Below are 18,860 nucleotides of genomic sequence, written 5' to 3'. Positions count from 1 at the left end.
ATAATTGGCGGGATATCCACTTTTTACAAGGCAAACAAGGGAAATGGCTTGTTTCATAGACACAATATCTTTCTGCATGGGAGATTAAAACCATATATAGAGAGAGGCGATAGTCTACGTGTGTGCGTCAGCGCTACTGAATTTTTGAATTTCCGACAGTCCTTGAAGACAGCGTTTCTCCATCCCTGTAACCGCCTGAACTTTCTTCTTGTCCATACTCGAGGTCGGGAGCCGAGCTTAGCCCAATAGAGACGACACAGAACAACGTGAACATTAATATACAGCGACATGAAGTCTTCTATAATTCGTAATGCCTGTGGCAGTCTCCGGATACATCCCGCCCGTTCAGGAAGCCGGGTCAACGGCTTGTCTCGGAGATGCGTACCGGTCGGTCCTGCCAACAGCAAGTTGAACCTCCGAACCGTTAGCGCGAACTCCGGTGGTGGTACCAACCCGAAACTAGCCGTCAACTTTGGGAACCAGTCACAAGCGGATGATGGGCTTGAAATCGACAGTTCTTTGAGGTAAGACAGAAATTGGTATGTTCGAGCCAACGCGGACATTTAAAGCTCAATAACTGTCGTCTTCTTCTGATTAAAGACTAAAACGTAACACAGTCGAGCGTGGTTTACGTTCGCTTTTAACGTTAGCCACGTTACTTCCTGTTTAGTCGGCGTTTTGCTGATGTCTAGCAGCTCGTTCTACACGTGTCCCTAGTGTCATCAGAGGGGCTCTTTACAGCTGATGTAACTTGTCTCTGTTGTTACCAGGATGCTTCCCGAATAAAATAGAAAATGGATAGTGCTACAATAGATTAAAATGGACGAGTCGAGCTGAAGGTTTTAATTTTAATGTTACTTGACATTTAACATCGTCAGCATCTCTGCCTGTTAGTTCACAAAGGCTTACAGGCCTGTTCCCTTAACGTAATGTGTATTGCATCTGATATGTGTTGTACGTGATACAAGGGTATAACTGTTAACATTTGATTTAAAACAAAAAAAGATGTAAAAATGGCAACAAGGAGACGTTTTTTAGTGAATGTTTACTTTTTGGTCATATATAGGTCAGTGTGTTAACTCTACACATGAACACAAGCCCCTCCCACTCACTTTCACGTGCATGGTAGAATGGTCAATGAGGGTTTTTTTTCTCGCTTTTGCAATTTAATGTTTTGAAATGTAAGAACATATATACTCATACTAAAAGTGTGTTGTGACTGTTCAAGGATGTTTTTTTGTGTATAGGCTTGACGCACACTATTGCATGTACCTTTTTGTAATCTCATGTTTTGAATCTTATTTTATTTTTACTTCACTTGTGTTGTCCTTATTGTACAAATATAAAATGGATTACTTTCCTGTTTATTTTCTTTGATAGGGAAGTAGTTCAGAGCACTAAGGAGGCAATGGTGGCACTTCAGAGAAGAAATCCATCTATCCAACCACTGTTAGCCATTATACAGGTATTGTAAGCAAAAGCAGCACTACCTTACAAATGTTGTATTGCAGCAAGAACTAATAATAATGTATACATTTGTATAGTTTGCAATGTATGCTTTAAATATGTTTATCCAAACAAAAGGTAGTTAATTAGTGGAGACAATTTACCTTGGTTGAATGTGTTTTGTGATAATGACTGTGTAAACCTGCTTTACCTGATTTTACCTTTAACCCGAGGGCTATCTGTTTTTCTGGGACCTTTTAAAAGTTCCTCTGTTATCAGGTCTGTGTTTGTATTTGTCATTCTCCTTATTTTATCTTAAAGGCCGGTGAAGATGACAGCTTGTTGGAGATCAATAAGAAAATGGCCGGCAGGGTATTAACCTTTTTTTATTGTGCCTCTTTGTTTAAACTTCCCCATTTTTGTCTTTTCTCACACATCTATTAAACATTCCAAAGTGCTTACTCTCAACCTGTCTCTGTATCTACAGATTGGCTTAAACCTCACTCAGATTTGTCTGGCAAAGGAGTGCAGTGAAGACGAAGTAAGTGAAACAGACTGATAATATAGGCATACTTCCCTCAGTGTTTTAATCTAGGGAGAAAAAAAACCTTCCTGCCCATTAATTGTTTGCAAGTCTGCACATGATGTACCACACCCCCGTCTGTTTGTCTGTGCAGTATGAGACGACTGTGGTGGTTGGGTGAAGTATAAAGATAACAGGGCTCATACATGCTTTACTGCCACATTTAAACCACAGTTACATACCTCATCTTTCATTTGTACATTAACGTAATCTCTGCTGAAGTTTGTTTCACACTGAAGACTGTTTTCTACCATTAAAAACTCTGGTAAAACCTCCCAGCTTTGGCTCCTTCCCCATATGTAGTCAACTGTTGATCTACAGAGAAAGAGGATGTCAGGCATTTTAGCTGACACCTAATCATTTCCAACACTTGTTCCTGCCCTGAAGGACCATCTGCAGCCCTTCTGATCCACCGCTTTACTTTAATGCACCTTTCTTTTTGACTTCTTCGCTCTCTCCCTCCTCTGAGATTACGTCCATATTTTAGGCTGTTAGTTGCACTGACCTGTTTATTTAGAATATGTTTTTACCAGTTTACTCGTTCCCTGTTCTCAATCAACACTAGATTCTTTAAAATATCGACAGGTACTCCACATAAGTTTGGGTTTGGCCGTAGATAAACATTACACCTACCAACACGTGTGGTCTAGTTAATAAACTTAGAAATAAACTTTTTTCTGCATGCATTTCACATGTGTGTTGTCATTTCTTTTTGTCTTGTACGTGTAGATTGTAGAGGAGGTGTTGAAGCTGAATGAAGACCCGCGGGTGCATGGAATCTACCTCCACCTTCCGCCAGCTTCCTTCACCAGCCGGGTGCTGAATACACTCAGACCTGACAAGGATGTAGATGGGTATGTACCACAAGCAAACTTATAAAGGCCTTCAGTGGTCTTCTTTCCTTCAGCGTGACATCACAGTGAGGAGCAAATATCTTTCAAATAGCACAAACTTGTCAGATTCTCTGACGCTGTTAGTTCAAGAGAGACTATCTATCTACATTTATGTGTATTCCCTTCAAGCATACTGTACAGCTTTATCTGCTGGCTGTGCACATTTGAGGGGTAGTCAGCCAGTTTTCAGTTGTTTGGTTTCTCTTTCCCACCAGAGATAATCAGAAGAACGTGCGTGCTGTTGCAAATTTGGGCTCAATCAGAAAAGGATGCACAGCATTAAGACTGAACAAAGTACAGTGTGTGCCTGCAGCAGCCAATCACCAGCAAAATCAGCAAGGGACTCTTCATCATTAATACACATAAAAGAGGCTTCAGCCAACTACTTTACAATATTTTTTAAGAAGAAGAAGGTACACTGTATTGATCCCGCAAATCAGAATCCTATGGACATGCACTGATTTGGGGGGGGGGTTAATGCCTTGCTAAAGGCTACTCTGCTGGCAGTGCTCAGGAAGTGAACTGGCATCTGACTGGCAACTAGAGTTTGATAATAGATCTCTGTACAATAACGAAAACAAGAAAAGACAAAACGTTTGTGTTGGTAATAGGTGTTTGTCAATAATTGTGATGAATGAAATGTCCTATTTATATGAAGTTTATGTCCTGTTCTAGGATAACTGATTTGAACATGGGCCGTCTGGTTCGAGGCGACCTGAGCAAAGGCTTCGTGCCCCCTTTAGCAAGCGCTGTCCTGGATCTGCTGGAGAAACACAGTGAGTTCTTTGTAGAGGACATCAGTGGTATCCATTTAACTGCTGCTCTAAGTGAATTACCATATACTAAAGAAGTCATTTACACTCTTCTGCTCGTATATTTAAGACCGTTAGATTGTTACTTGTGCTGGATAAAGGACTAGCTTTACATGAATCCCTTGATAAAGGGAGCAGTGGCAGTAATGAAACCTGAACACTTCTACACATGAGACCCAAGGGACTATAAACAGTGTGCGTGATAAGATAAAAAAAAACCCACTGACAATCAGTTGAAATGAGTCACACAAGCTCTGACTCGTGGATGAATTCAATGGAGGAAGCTGGGTTTAACAGCCTTTGACTCTGTCCTCATGTCCCAAATGAACCCAACGTATAAAGTCATATTTAGTCATCAGTACAGTGGATTGAATAAGGAATGATGTAAAGAAGTGGCGCTTGCAGAGGTGGCCTGATGATGATGTACTTCTGAAACAGGTCTATGCAAGTTATTTAGTTATACTTACTGATAATTAAAGCACAGTAAAATGTTCTCACCAGAAAGTGGTGCAATGCAACCGTTTTAAAATGAGGCTTTTAAGAAAAATATATTTTTTAAGTTGAAATGTTGCGCTTGCATAAATCTGGATCAAAATGTTTTTATGGTAAGAAAGACATCCACAACATTTAGTTTGTAAGTAAAGATTCTTTTGCAAAAGTAGAAGAAAGAGCTGACTCATCAGAATCTTAATTCCAATGGGTGCTTATTTGAGACCCACCCTGAGGTCGGAGGGCAGGGGTCAAAGTTCATTGCTCATAGGTTCACAGTGTCCAGTGTCCTCTGTCAACAGTCGTGCTGAGTGGAATGTGATTGATTGTTGTCCAGTTATAGCAGCAGTATGAGCTAGATAAGGTTTATGGCTAACAGATTTAAACATGTGCCAAATCTTAGCGTCAGTAACTGTGTTTTGTTTTTCTTTTATAGAAATGTGATTAATGGAAAGATGAGTTAGCACGTGCTCACACGGCCCTTACTTCATTAAGGAGGTGATTTGATAAAGTTGCATTAACCTTTTATCCAGGCGCTCCTTTAGATGGGAAGACGGTGTTGCTGATCGGAGATGAAGGACCCTTCAGTATGGCTCTGCAGTGTCTGATTGAGAGAAGTGGGATGGTTGCTTTGAAGAGTCACTGGAGCTCCAAGAGCTTACAGAGAAAGGTTTGCTACACGTTTTAATCCATCACCCCATTTACACTTCAAAGTCTGTTTTTTTTCCTAAGTACTCTAGGTAAAGGTTTTTATTACAGATGTCCTTGTACACTTTACACAATCTTCCACTCTGATTCCATTATTTGGTAGCATCAGTAATATACAGCAGTAGAGTATGGGCCTGTTTTACTAAGATCCCAATTAAAGAGTACTAAATTGAGTGTTCCCTCCAAAAAATTGCACGTTTGGTTGGTGGGAGTTTTGCAGATGATCATTTGAAACGCGTGTGGGGGGTAAAAAGCGATCTTTACGCCTTCTTTTATTGAGCCTATGTCTCCTCCTACCTGCAGCCTGTAGTGTGTAACACTGATCTCCTGGATTAGCACCTTCCTTTCTAAGGTGTTAAATTCGGACACTGTCATAATCACTGCAGTTTTTGCCTGGCTTGGTCAATCACATTGCGTGTACTAACTTAACTTCTTTTCATTTTCTCCTCCCAGTAATTTTGCATGCTGAGGCAGAAACGCCTCATGATGCATGTTCATTAAGGCAAACGTACTAAATAAGACGATACGAGTTCTTTTGCTCTTTTGTGAAAAACGCAATCCTCACTGCACGCTATCAAGTTTGCACACATTTTAAGACACACTAACCTTTAGTAACTCAGGCCCTGAGTGTACTTTTCTGTGATAACCACCAGGAGTCAGTGTTTACTTTTCCATACAAAGTGTTCTGTTCAAATAATTTGAGCAATTTTCTTATCAGCAGTGCAGGCATCACATTGAAGTTAAATAAAAATACATTAGAGTCCCAAAAACAAGAGATGTGATCAGAGGTAATAGAACCAGCTGAAATAGTTAGTAATCTGATGTGAAAGCTAAACACTTGAAAATGACACTTTTTGCTTCATTCCTCTTTTTGACTTTAGTTTTAAATTCTTCGTGTCTGATTCCTTCTTCTTCCCTTTTCCCGATGTCGTCCAGCCTGATGCAGTGGTCCTGTTAGGGAAAAGGAATATGGATGTCCCATCTAGCTGTGTGAGACCTGGAGCTGCCATCATCCGCTGTGTAGCAGGTCTTTAAATATATCTTTGACACTCATCCCAGTCATTTGATCTACAGTAAAGAAGGAATCATACCTCTGTTTGCTGCTCGCCTTCAGAATGGAGTCAATATCTTAACTTTTATTTTTAGATGAAAATGACATTGAGATGCCTTCAAAGTCTGGATTAGGATACCTTACAGCGGCTTACAGAACACAGGTTTGTCTCTGTTTCTGTCCCAGCTCTCTTTTTACTAACTGCATTTTCTTTTTATTCTATTCTTACATTGTTTTCTCTACCTCTCCTTGTTGTCTTCTAGAATGTGGTGCACAGTTGCAGTCGGTGGTTGCAGGACCAACAGTATCGACCCTGGAGTCTGCACAGTCTCAAACTGCAGCCCCTCACCCCAGTGCCAAGGTATATGTGTGGGGATATAAAGACTGTCACCACAGTATCCTGTCCCAAATACATGGGGGAATACATACAGGGAATGATTCATTATGGGATATTTTTCACATATTTGATGCTTGATATTTCATTTGTCTCAAGTCAAGGTTTGATCTCGTTTCTGTGTTTTCAGCGACATAGAGATTTCCAGAGCTCAGACTCCAAAGCCAGTTGACCAGCTGGCTGAGGAGATCGGTCTTCTCCCTGAAGAGCTTGAGGCCTATGGCAGGAGCAAAGCTAAGGTCCGACTCTCACTTTTGGACCGCCTCAACACACAGCCTGATGGGAAATATGTACTGGTTGCTGGGTGAGTGAAATGCAATGATTTATGGGATGGCTTATTTTATTATCATATATCAACAGTAGTGCTTGGATTTGTGACCCAAAATAATTAAGTTGCATATCTTGTGTCAAATCAAAAATGTCCTGTATGTTTAGTATAACTCCCACCCCGCTGGGTGAAGGGAAAAGCACGGTGACCATCGGCCTGGTCCAGGCTTTGTCCGCCCAGCTTAAGCTGAACTCCTTCGCCTGTCTGCGACAGCCTTCTCAGGGACCAACCTTTGGGGTTAAAGGTAGGCAAAAAAAGCTTCATGACAAATCCTGTATTATTTTATTTTGATGTTCTCTCCAATTAATTCCAGACTAAATGCTAATGGAATACATCTATCTGATCTGATCAGTTTAAACCTCTTTTCTTCTGAGAACTTTATTAAAACAGCAGCTTCACTAAACATTTGAAGGGATGTTGCAAATGGTGGATATCATTTTGTAATTAAGGTTTAAATTTCATTTTACTCCCCTTGAATACATTTGTACGAGGTCAGAGGCAGGCGCCCCAAACCAGCAGTTAGGCATGTATCAAGTCTCTGTGTGATAAGTTATTTTTGTCAGCATGAGGCTAGCGTCTCATTCTCTGCTTGATTTTTCTTTCCTTTTTTTTACTGGGCTGGAACAGTTCACTCAGAGTCCAGCGCTCAGCTTTCTTCCTTTGTGTGTCCCTGTCGTGTTTGTCTGCATCTGACTGTGCTGCCTCTTCTCTGTGCCTAGGGGGAGCTGCAGGAGGGGGGTATGCCCAGGTCATCCCCATGGAGGAGGTAAGAAACACAGACACCCTCAGTGCTCCATAGCAGGACACGTGCAGGCTTCAAAGACCAAAGACGCACTCACAAGAGCACTCGTTTGCAAGAAAACACATAAACGCACAGACACACAGCCCCTGGAGCTGTGGCATAACATTGCCTGTGACTAAAGGGGAGGGAAAAGGGAGAGGGACTGGTTCAACAGATTCAGACACAAGGCCTTGGAAACCTTTTCACTCTACTCCTCCTTCTTCTCCCTTCACAACAGTTTATCACCGGGGTTTTTTTTCACTGGGACTGTCTAATAACCCTACAACGTGTAACACCACATTACAGTTCTTTATTTAGGATTTTTAACTCCTTCCCCTCTTCTTCTCTTTGTGTTTATCTTGCCCTTCAGTTCAACCTCCATTTGACTGGTGACATTCATGCCATCACAGCAGCCAATAACCTGGTGGCAGCAGCCATCGATGCCAGGATGCTGCATGAAGCGACCCAGTCGGACAAGGTGATTTTTGTGACGTCGTCACTCAGATATACCCAATTACAATTCAACGTATAGCTTGCATTTAATGTCCTGTCTACATTTAACAGTCACAACCATGGCATCTCTTTTCCACTACTTTAGTTTTGTTGTATTTGGAGTGATATATTCTAATCAAGAAGGAGTTTGTTTTTCATCCAAGGAACAATTGAATTAACTCGATCTAATGTCATTGTTTTCTTTTTGTGTACTTTGTAGGCCCTGTTCAACAGGCTGGTCCCTTTAGTGAATGGAGTGAGGAGATTTTCCCCCATTCAAATCTCCAGGCTTAGAGTAAGTCCAAACCCTGCAGAGCCAGAATCCTTAATGTCAACAAACATGGTCAGCTAAAAGGATGGTTATGTTAAGCTCTAATAGAAATGAAACATTTGGCCACTAGGGGACCTCAGTGAGCCTTCCCTTCCCTGTGTTTGTTCATACCTCACAAAGTAGATACTGTGTATAACATGTTGCTGTACAAGTAATGTTTTAATGTAGTTTTCATCAATGAATGCCTATTATCCAGTCCCAACACATAAAATACAAAGATGGCAGATGTTGAGGTACTTTAACTCCAGTGGTTTAAACACAAGTCAACTCAGTAGTTATCTGAGATAAGACAAATCGAAAACTACATGATAAAACCTACAGGAAAACTAAATACAAAAAAATACAAAAAAACAACCACGCTTTGTATATCATCTACATTTTAGTGAATGTAACGTTGTTTTAAATAATGTGGCCAATGAGAGCAAATAGATGGAGAAGAGTATTGGAACCTTGGGGAACACCACAGGAAGAAGATGAGCTGCTAAGATGCAAGGATAATCTAAAAGGCTTATCAGTTAAGGCCAAAACATGTTTAATAAGAGATGGATGTGTATTTTCAGTTATTGTATCTAGCTTTACTACTACAGCAGGGACAGAAACACGTGGTGTCAGAGGCAAAAACTGCACCCAAGTAATGCTTCTTCAAATACACTGATCATCTTTCTTCTTTCAATTCTAGCGTCTGGGGATCAATAAATCAGATCCTGCGTCACTTACTCCCCAGGAAGTCAGCACCTTTGTACGTCTTGACCTCGACCCTTCCAAGATCACCTGGCAGAGAGGTATCTATTGAAGTACAGGAACACGGTGACGTATTCAGGAGGATTTCTGTTAGCCTTCTCATCATGTGTGATGTCATTTCTTGCTTCATCTGCAACATGATGGATGCTTAAAGTAAATCAAAAAGCTTTTACCGTGTTGCTGGTGTTCCTAGATGATATTAATAATGCCAGGGAGTGTAATGTGTGATTTACCAACTTGTTGACCTTGTATAACTTTGTTTTTGTCAACCACACTTACATAAATATGTCTCGTCTGCAAATATGTTTTTAAAGGGCTATTTATTCCCAGAAATATATTCTCGATCAAAACCGATATCTTGACTTCCACACAAATCTATTTTACATGAACGAAGGCAAACATCCTGTGATGTTGTCTTGGTACAGATCAACAAACAATCATCTGTTTTGTAAATCTTCATTGGATTTCTCTGCTTTTTTAATTCAACTTGTTCAGGCTCTTGTGTTTAGGCAAGTTTATTTATATAGTGCTGTTCACACACAAGGCAAGTCACAGTGCTGGACAGACGTAAAAAACAGAAATACATTAAAACAAACCTTAAGGAAAGAATGCAACAGAAATTAAGAAATGAGAGCAAAAAGAGTGTAAATCATTAAAAGACAGAAAATATAAAAGTAGAAAATAATAAAAAAGAAAATAACGGTACCGTACTTACTTATAAAGTAACTAACTCTGAAGAAAGATCAAGTGACGACATTGAGTGTAAAAGGGTTGCAGTCATCACTCACAGGATAATGAATGTGGGTATGGTAGGTGTGGGAAAAGCTTCCTCAGCGGTTGCTGTGTTGGTTTTAAGTTGTCAGTGAGAACAACCAGCTGGGCGGGCGCTGCTATGACTGATGTGGTATTTACTCCAATGGCTCCGGTGGGCATTCTTAAAAGAACAACCCTGGAGATTAAAAACAGATTTACCACCTAATGTTTTGTGGGTGTAACCGTTTCTTTGAATTCATGAAACAAGCCAGATTTTGAACTTCTTCTCTTTGATTACATCTAACCAATATGAAGAAAATATTTATCCAGTGTGGTTCCCAGCCGGGCTCATTTTAAAAGAGTGTGCCTAAAGGGTCACTTTTTTTTCTTTCTTCATATCCACGTTATCTGAGTAAAGGGTAAGTGCAGAGTGAAGAACCTTAAAGTAGAAAGTCCTTCAAGGAGATTTCAACACCAACTCAAAATGAGAACTATTTATTTATTTTTTGGGTTTCTGTGTTTGTCTTTGTGATAATGGATTTATATCCGTCTGTCAGCTTCATACAGAAGCCGTACTTTCATTAAAGTGTTTGTTGTACATGCATCATGTCTATCCCTGATTTTATGGGAAATTTTGAAAAGAAATTGAAGTGTTGATTTGTTTGTTTGTTTCCAGTCGTGGACACAAATGACCGCTTTCTGAGGAAGATCACAGTCGGACAGGCAAGCACTGAGAAAGGACAGATCAGAGAGGTATGCTTCCTTCTGAGGTGATGACGTTCCATTTCATTATTTTTCTGCAGCCTTGTTTTGTTTGCGTGTCTTTATGACTGCCGCACAGTATGATTTCAGCAGTTTTGGTTTTGGAGGCATCCACTGGTCTTTAAATGTCACTTCTTTTCATCGCTATCTTTTTCTCATTCAGCACAGTTTTTTCTCATTACAGAGGCTTTGCTGCTACATGTGTTGTTGTTATTAGGATGGCATTCGATCTTATGTTTTTATTCAATCGTACAGCCACTAATGTAAAGGCTTTCCCATGCGCACGCACACACACACACACACACACACACACACACACACACACACACACACACACACACACACACACACACACACACACACCTCCATTCTCCATGATAAAGCCCAGATGTATTTCACACATGTCTGTAGTAAGGACAGCCAAGTGAAATCCTGTAAATAAACACTTCACCTCAATGGGAAGCGAGCTGGCCTAAGTGAAAGCAAATGTTTAAAGAAGGAGAAAAATGACCCACCCAACCCTTTTCTCACACACACACACACACACACACAGACACACACACACACACACACACACACACACACACACACACACACACACACACACACACACACACACACACACACCTGGGACAGCCTCTGAGCTAGATCAGCACATGCTTACATTTACCGCCATGGGTTCATCCGCTCTCCTTCTCTCTCATTCCTCTGTCCTCCACCTTGCTGCAGCACTGGATACTCTATAGCCCCTCTGGGTATTTTCACCAGTAGGTATAGTGAATAGATGTGGTTTCAGTTAGGTTTCTTGTTTTGTGTGTAATCTTGAAAGAAGACTTTTGTTATTCCACATTCTTCCCTCTCATTCAGTCATTTTTTTTTCTTTCTTTCTTTTTTTTTATTATAGTTTGATGTAAGTCAGTACAGAAAAACAAAATGCTGTAATTAGTATTTGAATCATATTTCCTTCAGCCACTTCCCCAAACTTTGATGTGCTCATAAAACTTGGATAATGTTTGCCATGTGATGCAGCTTGTGACAGCTATGTTTACTTCATCTCTTGTCTTCAGATTCTTAATAACTTGCATGTATTAACTGAATCGAATTGATTATTTCCAAACGTTGTTTTGGAAGAGTTTGTTCTGTGTGTAACTTTTTTTTTTATTTACTCAAAGTATGATTGTTCAGTAAAACTTGACTAGTAGTCACATTTTTGCTGCGAGACTCTTCCGTCACAAACTGTCAGCTTTTCTATGCCATGTTTGGTCAATTCTACCATCTGAAAAAAAAATGCTCCTCTCACTCTCTAGACTGGCTTCGACATCGCAGTGGCCAGCGAGATCATGGCCATCCTGGCTCTGGCAGACAGCCTGGAGGACATGAGAAACAGACTGTCGCGCATGGTGGTGGGGACCAGTCGGTCCGGACAGCCGGTCACCGCAGAAGACCTGGTGTGTTTGTACTGTGTGGGCTTTTCATTCGTAGAGTGTGGAAGATAGAACACGGCTTGTGCAGGTTAAGCTAGCGGTTGTGTCGTGTGCTGAGGTCGCAGCGAGCGTGCGTTCACGTCTGGCCTTTGACCTTCGCTGCATGTCACCCCTCAACCTCTCCTCCCAGCCTTCAAGGTTCAAGGTTTACTTTGTCAATTCCAAAATATGTCAGACATACAGTGAAATCGAAATTATGTTTCCCCCCTCCACACGATGCAATGTAGATAAAATAAGGTACAGTAAAATATGAAATAAAATGAGGTAAAAAAGATCAATAATATTTAAACTAATAAAATCTAAATGTGCAGTAAGTACAAAGTTAAATTAAATGGAATCTAAAACAATATTGGAGAAAAAGTTCTTGGTGGTTTATTGTCTCTCTTGAGCTGTCCCATCTTCCGTCGGCAGAAAGCCCCAAAAATAATTTAAATTGACACTAAAACGATATTTTGTCAGCACCATGTTTGTTCTTCTTAGTTAGGGTAAATTTAGATGAAATTTCCAAAATATGTTGTCTGACATCCTCTGTAATACGTGTTATGGCCCGTTTGGCTTTTTTTCCCTTCTTTTTTCGGACAGCTCAAGAGAGACGTATAATGTTACTATTCTTTTAAACTCTATAGCACTTTGAGATTCTCAAACGTAAAGTGCTCTACAAATAAAATGCATTGTTATTATTGTTGGGACGCTAGAGTGGAGAATTACGTGCAGCAATGGACGAGGGACGAATTCGAACCCATGTCCAATGGGGGCTATAGCCTCTGTACAGGGTGCACAGCATAACCACAAGGATGTCTGGCACCCAGAGTATGCTTTTACTTCACCAGGTGGAGAAGAAGCGGCCTATGTTTTCAGCTGCTTTAGAAATGTTCAAATTCCCTCTTGTCCCAGCAGACACACGAGCGTATTTCCTCCCTTCATCAAAACAACACGTCGAACACGCGTGTGACCTTCAGTCCCATGTTGACCAGAGTTTTTTTGCCACTTTTACCGGATCCATCTGTGGGGTCAGCTGGCTCTGGTTTTCGGACGAGGATTGCAGTCTGTCAGAGCCGTAGAGAAAGACCCCCTATTAAATGACTTTAGTGTGGATGCAGACGTATCACCACACCTTAGGGCCTGCCTGAGTAAGAATGTGGTTTATGTGTGTATACTTAGAATTAAAACTTAGTGTAGACATGTCTGTAGTGCCATTTATCATCTATTTTATGCAACACAGACAATCCTATGTACATAAATATCAGTTGTTTTCATTACTGAGCGTATCCTTTTGTCAGCTCGTGTTTAAATCCCCACCCTCATTTTTCTCTCTTCCTCCCTGACAGGGTGTGAGTGGAGCTCTGGCCGTCCTAATGAAAGATGCCATCAAGCCTACGTTGATGCAGACCCTCGAGGTGAGACACGCACATAACCCCACTTAAATAGTCGTTACCTTGTTCAGCTGAGCGTCTTCTGGTGTACGTCTTGTAGGAATAAATGGGCAAGCAGTCCACAGAGACACCGAAAGTTAGCTTAAGGCTCACCTCTACCTCTGCTGTCAGAGAGGAGAAAAGGGAGGAGAGCGAGTGCTCCGTTGAGAGCTTTTAAGTAGGGATGATAGATTGACCTTTTCCTCCCCTGGCTCTTTATCTAAATAGCATTTAAGCTGTGTAGAGAGGACAGGTGGACTTCTCTAAAAAAAGAGGCCGGTCAGTCTAGATCCATGCTGTCCAAAGGAAACAATTTAATTTGACAACCGGTGTGGTGACTTATACCTTAGCTCAGCCTTAAAAAAACATCTGGCTTTCATTTTGCTGGAGACATTCTCACCAGATGTAGCGACATGCGATCTCACAGGCGTATATACAACACACTATCAGGGACCCCGGATTGCCCCTGGAGTCGAGGAGAAAGCCCCACCCTCTCAGTGAAATGGAGGGGTCAGATAAAATGGCTTAAATACACTAAGAAGAGACCAAGACTTTATCGCAGTCTATATCTCGGCCCTTTTTAGGATTTATATTCATGTGTCATTGAAACTGTCTTTATAATAATCTTGATGCCAAGAAAATACTTTCTCCAGGTCACCGTATGTAAACATTTAAAACCTTTTCAAAGTTCTGTCCTATTAAAGCTCCCTGTCAGGGACTTTGGGTTTGTGCTCGTTTTGGCACCCCTGTGTGGACAATACAGGACCTGTTATCTCTTCGCTGGTGTTGTCCTGTAAAATGAGCAAATAGTTCTTACAACAACAAAAAAACGTTGATCGTGACTCATTTTGACAGACAAATGTATCACTCTCTGTGAGTCTTTGAAGAGGAGAATGAAATCATAGGCCGTCTCTGTAGAACGCTGCAACTCACCTTGTCAGACACCCCTATGGACAGAATCAGTCACTGATGGTCCCGTTTGCTTATGTAGGATTCAAAGAGACATCAGTATAAATATCAGTATTTCAGCACCAGTTCAAAAGGTTTTGACCAATTTAGCAAAAATAAAGTTGGCATTTATTGTTAATTTTTTTTACATACAGTAGTAATGAACCACATAGTTTGGAACCCTGGGGAAAAAAAATCAACAATTTTTGTTTTGTTCATTAGAATTTACTATTTTTCTAATTAGTCTTTATTTAAAGCCTATTCTTGAATCAGAAATATTTATGTATTAAGTCCCTTTTCATTCTCAAAAGAATGTAGTGTTGAGGTTTTTGTCTGTTGGATTGATTTGCTGTATTGACGTTGACTGTGCTTCTGCTAACACCTCTGTGTTTTGGTTGAAGGGGCCTTTTTTTGTTTGTTCCTGTTTGGTTCCGTACACAAAGCATGATTACATGGCCTTTGGGTGGAGGAAATAAACACTGGGTGTTTTTAAGGGGGTGTAGGGAGGGATGTAGTGTTGCATGCGGCAGAGATTCGGTTACTTTCTGTTTTTTTGGAGGAAACATTGCGGCGGTGTTGTGTTAAACCGTTTCCTGTGTGGGTTTCCTGTGATTCTGGTCGGGGATCTGGTATTGGGACCGAGCTGTCCTCAGCGCTCCATGAGAATTTTCCATGGAGCCTGACCGCCTGTGCCCTTTGTGCCCTCTTCACTTGTGACTGTGTGTGCTGAATACAGATGCACACATGAGAATACAGTGGGCATATGGAAGCTGCTGTGTTTGTGTTCGAGGGTGTATTTGCTGTGTTGTTTCAGATGGGGTAAGTGCAGAGGAAAGGGAATACACTCTCTGTGTTTGTGTCTCTGAAGTTAACCTCAGCCGTTCTGTGCATTTTTTTAGACATCCTGTCTGCATGCGGCTTTACTCAACTTACTGTATGCATCTGTCCCCTGGAAAGGCAGTAGACCCTAGAAAAGACCGGGCAAAATCTAAGCTTGGAACGTTTTGGTTATCATCTCACTGGTCAACAGCTGGTACAAAGACAGATAAAAGAGATGCACAGAAAGAGGAAACAGGGACATGATCTCTATTTCCCTGATTTCATTCACTTCCTTTGTCCTCATATTCCTCCTGTCCAGCAGTTGAAAAGGTGACACCCAACTTTTAGTCCATCTCTCCTTTCATCACCCTGTTATTTCATATTTGTGTCAGTCTTTCACATGCGTGAGTGGATATGGAAAGTGCAGTAAGCAAGATTCAGCTGTTTTTAACAGAAATTTAAAAAAAAAAAAATCCATGTAATGTGTGAGATGAAGACATGAACATGTTAGTGAGTGAATTAAATGACTAGAAGGATGTTTGTTTTTTTTGTTGTTCTATTGTGCCCCAGTTCACTACGAGTTTACATCAGATCAAAGAGCAGCGTCTTGGTTTGTCTTGTTAAATGGCGGATTCCCCCCTCCGAGGGGAGGCTGTTTATGCAGGCAGAGGGAGAGGTATGCAAACAAAAGCTTAGAAAATGATGCACTGCCTTCCCGTCTATCCCTTTTCCTCCCTTTCAAGGAATTCACATGCAGTGTGTTGCAATAGGTTAGTTTTGCTTCATGACCCTTTTTTTATTAATTAACTTCCATGTTAAAAGTCAGCCTGATCTTAAGGAGTCAACCCTTTCCTTGTCAACTGTTTTCCTCTGTATGAGCTGCCTTCTATGAGCTGGATGCTACAGCAAAATGTCTCTGAATAATTCAGAGGGAATCTTGCTCCAGCCAGCAAACCTTTAAGGATAGGCCTGCTGCCTGTCAGCGAACAACAGAGAGAACCATCAGGTACCAACCAAAATAACTTTGAGATCACTTTTGTAATGTGTATGTATTTTTTCCTATAATTGAACAATGCAAAAACAACAGGAGCTATAGAGGTGTACATAGGTCATATTTCATAACACACATTATCTGATGGCATAACTACACGTGTGACTTTTTTGTTTGTTTAAAAAATATCTGAAGAAACGTCTGGGCATGTATATGGAAGAAGGGTTAAAGGACTAATGCTCGGCCTCAGAAGAAGAGCCGCATCATCATAGAGTAGTTCCTGCAGTAGCAGCTTATAGCAAAGCTCCTCTGATGTTTACTTCGCCTTTGGGAAGAAAAACGTTTAAAGAAAAACCTCTGTGACCCCAAACTACTATTATTGAACATTTCAGACTATCATCCCATCATTTCAAACACATTGAAATAACAACGTCCAAGAGATACAAAAAGGGAGCGTCTCGTTCCTTTTTTTAACAGTGTTTCTTTTCTTTCTTTTTTTCCGCTCAGAGAATGTTAAAATGATCAAACACTGTCTGATGAGAGCATTTTAAATTAGCACTTGATAATCCAAGCAGGAAATAAAGACACTCCCTGACTCACTGACTCCTTAGATATTTTGAATCTACAGAAACTATTGTCATCTTTTCTGTTATGCTTCTCTCTGCCTACCTTAGCCATGTCAACACTTACTGTATTTCTAAACATACTCTGCTTAATTGTAAACACTCCTTGCTTGCAAAGTTGAAGTTCTACATATTGACCAAGTATTGATTTGATTTCTACAGAGCCCAACTGCGTGTTTTGATAGTCAATGTAAGTACAGAGGCCTCAGTGTCGTCCTGACCCCGAACACTTGCAACAGGTTTGTGTGTCTCTGCGCGGCGTTCAGGGAATCTTCTAAATCAACAGGGGAAGGAAGCCTGGCTCACGGGTCAGGCCGCCATTCGAGTACCTCTTAACTTGTTTCGACAAACGCAGTGGCAGCCAAAGTGCATCCACACTACAATATTTATTCTGGATGCCTCTGAGAGATGTCGAACGTTGAGTCGGTCAGTCTTTATTGAAATTCGGTCGGATGAGTTGCTGTGGGGTGACGCTGTTTTCTAAACTCCTCCCCGCATGTTTTGTGTTCCTCTCTAATTGTCACAGGGTTCGCCAGTGTTTGTCCATGCTGGGCCCTTCGCCAACATCGCCCATGGCAACTCCTCAGTGCTGGCAGACAAGCTGGCTTTGAAGTTGGTCGGACGGGACGGCTTTGTGGGTAAGAGAGCACACACACACAGTCTGCACCTTCTGAGCATGCACACACACAAGCCAAAGTAGACAGAAGACCACAAAACCCACAAAGCACAAGATGCAAACTGTGAAGTCCAGATGTTGAAAGTATAATTCTCACTTGACTCCAGTCATGAACTCCACTCTCCTCCCCTGCTGTTGCAACCTTTCGCCTACACGGATCTCAGTTCTGGTTCTGGCTCTGCTCTACCTTTCTGTGACTGAATGGTCTGCTCCCTCGGCTGTTTCACTCCAGTGTTACTTTCTAGGAAAACCTGTGAAGAATATTGTGTAAGAGAAAAAACACACCCACACACGGGAGAGAGGAAGGAAGCTGATTGATAATCTTAAGAGCCCCTGGAATGCCTCAGAGTAAACCACACTAATCCTTTCAACGTCAAAGCATACTTGACTATTCCCATTTTTTATCTGTCCCTCTATCCCGCTGCTCGCTTTCTGTCTTCTTTTACTTTGGCTGCAGAAATATGCGAAGAATGCGTGCGTTGTTTGTCATATTTGTAAGATACATTTGATGTCCATGCAAATGTTGTCCAGGCTCGTATTTATTTAGACACGAGACAAGTTCTCTGTTTTAGAGCTGAAGGTGAAAAAAAACCAGAAAAGAAAGAAGGGTATACAAGCTGTCATGTGTGAGCGGGGTAGAAGTGCAGGCGGCGTGAGCAGAGAGTTGGATTTCACAACATTGGAGCCGTGAAGCGGGGAGGCTTGTGTAAGTTTTTAACCCCCCCCCCCCCCCCCCCAGCTTGTTTTCCATCAGTCTGTCTCGCTCCCTCCCGTCCCCGTCTGTGTGTTTGTTACCTGACCCTCAGGTATGTCAGGAACTCGACCTCCCTCCCTTTCCTCCCTCTGCAGCTGGGATGCCTGTACCCCCTCTTACTCCTTTCCTTCCAAGCTCTTTTCTCTGATGCAATGAACTTTGCCTTCTTTTCACTGTAACCACTGACAACAATAACGACTCCACCGAATGTTTTCCATGGATCTAGTGTTAACATAGTTAGGGTGGTTGCCTGAAAGGCAAACCACACTACTACTATTGTCGATATTATTATTATTCTTCGCCTTATTATATCCTCAAAACGGGCCGCGCTACTCCTCCCACAGCGTTTGCGCCACACACACAAGAAAGGTATCAAAACGACCGGCTCGGCCCCAAAAAGTGTGCTATTACTTTGTGGAAACCTCGGGCACACGGTTTGGACACAAATCGAGTTTAAGTGACAAAAAAATGGCCAAAATTTGCCCCATTCAAAGCAGATGGCAAAATTTGAAATCCTAGAGTGTAACGGCCAAAAACTTCAGTTTTGGAAACATATTTGTAAATCGCCATCCTGAAGTCACTGTTGCTC

At 41.4% G+C, this 18,860-nt stretch overlaps 2 protein-coding genes across 3 annotated transcripts in view; one reads left to right on the top strand and one right to left on the bottom strand.

Moving 5' to 3' along the window:
• Positions 1 to 18,860, bottom strand: part of syne1a (spectrin repeat containing, nuclear envelope 1a) — a 286,238-nt gene that overhangs the window by 46,820 nt on the left and 220,558 nt on the right. The gene's annotated exons all lie outside the window — the stretch shown is intronic.
• mthfd1l (methylenetetrahydrofolate dehydrogenase (NADP+ dependent) 1 like) overlaps positions 175 to 18,860 on the top strand; it is a 35,284-nt gene continuing 16,598 nt past the window's right edge. Inside the window, exons 1-20 of one of the 2 annotated variants that reach the window (XM_079360818.1) lie at positions 175 to 524; positions 1,381 to 1,465; positions 1,768 to 1,818; positions 1,934 to 1,987; positions 2,759 to 2,883; positions 3,598 to 3,698; positions 4,757 to 4,893; positions 5,868 to 5,958; positions 6,078 to 6,145; positions 6,246 to 6,343; positions 6,507 to 6,680; positions 6,812 to 6,948; positions 7,424 to 7,470; positions 7,856 to 7,963; positions 8,198 to 8,272; positions 8,988 to 9,090; positions 10,479 to 10,555; positions 11,872 to 12,012; positions 13,377 to 13,445; positions 17,368 to 17,479. In XM_079360818.1, coding sequence (XP_079216944.1) covers positions 289 to 524; positions 1,381 to 1,465; positions 1,768 to 1,818; positions 1,934 to 1,987; positions 2,759 to 2,883; positions 3,598 to 3,698; positions 4,757 to 4,893; positions 5,868 to 5,958; positions 6,078 to 6,145; positions 6,246 to 6,343; positions 6,507 to 6,680; positions 6,812 to 6,948; positions 7,424 to 7,470; positions 7,856 to 7,963; positions 8,198 to 8,272; positions 8,988 to 9,090; positions 10,479 to 10,555; positions 11,872 to 12,012; positions 13,377 to 13,445; positions 17,368 to 17,479 — 2,089 coding nt within the window. In that variant the 5' untranslated portion in view covers positions 175 to 288. Of the gene's footprint in view, positions 525 to 708; positions 840 to 1,380; positions 1,466 to 1,767; positions 1,819 to 1,933; positions 1,988 to 2,758; positions 2,884 to 3,597; positions 3,699 to 4,756; positions 4,894 to 5,867; positions 5,959 to 6,077; positions 6,146 to 6,245; positions 6,344 to 6,506; positions 6,681 to 6,811; positions 6,949 to 7,423; positions 7,471 to 7,855; positions 7,964 to 8,197; positions 8,273 to 8,987; positions 9,091 to 10,478; positions 10,556 to 11,871; positions 12,013 to 13,376; positions 13,446 to 17,367; positions 17,480 to 18,860 lie in introns of those variants that run through there. The other variant, XM_079360819.1, reaches the window with a different exon arrangement.

The sequence above is a fragment of the Symphodus melops genome, assembly GCF_947650265.1.
Source record: "Symphodus melops genome assembly, chromosome: 1".
NCBI classification, from domain to species: domain Eukaryota; kingdom Metazoa; phylum Chordata; class Actinopteri; order Labriformes; family Labridae; genus Symphodus; species Symphodus melops.
Note: the sequence above shows the minus strand (reverse complement) of the source record. Positions and strands in the feature narration are given on the sequence as shown.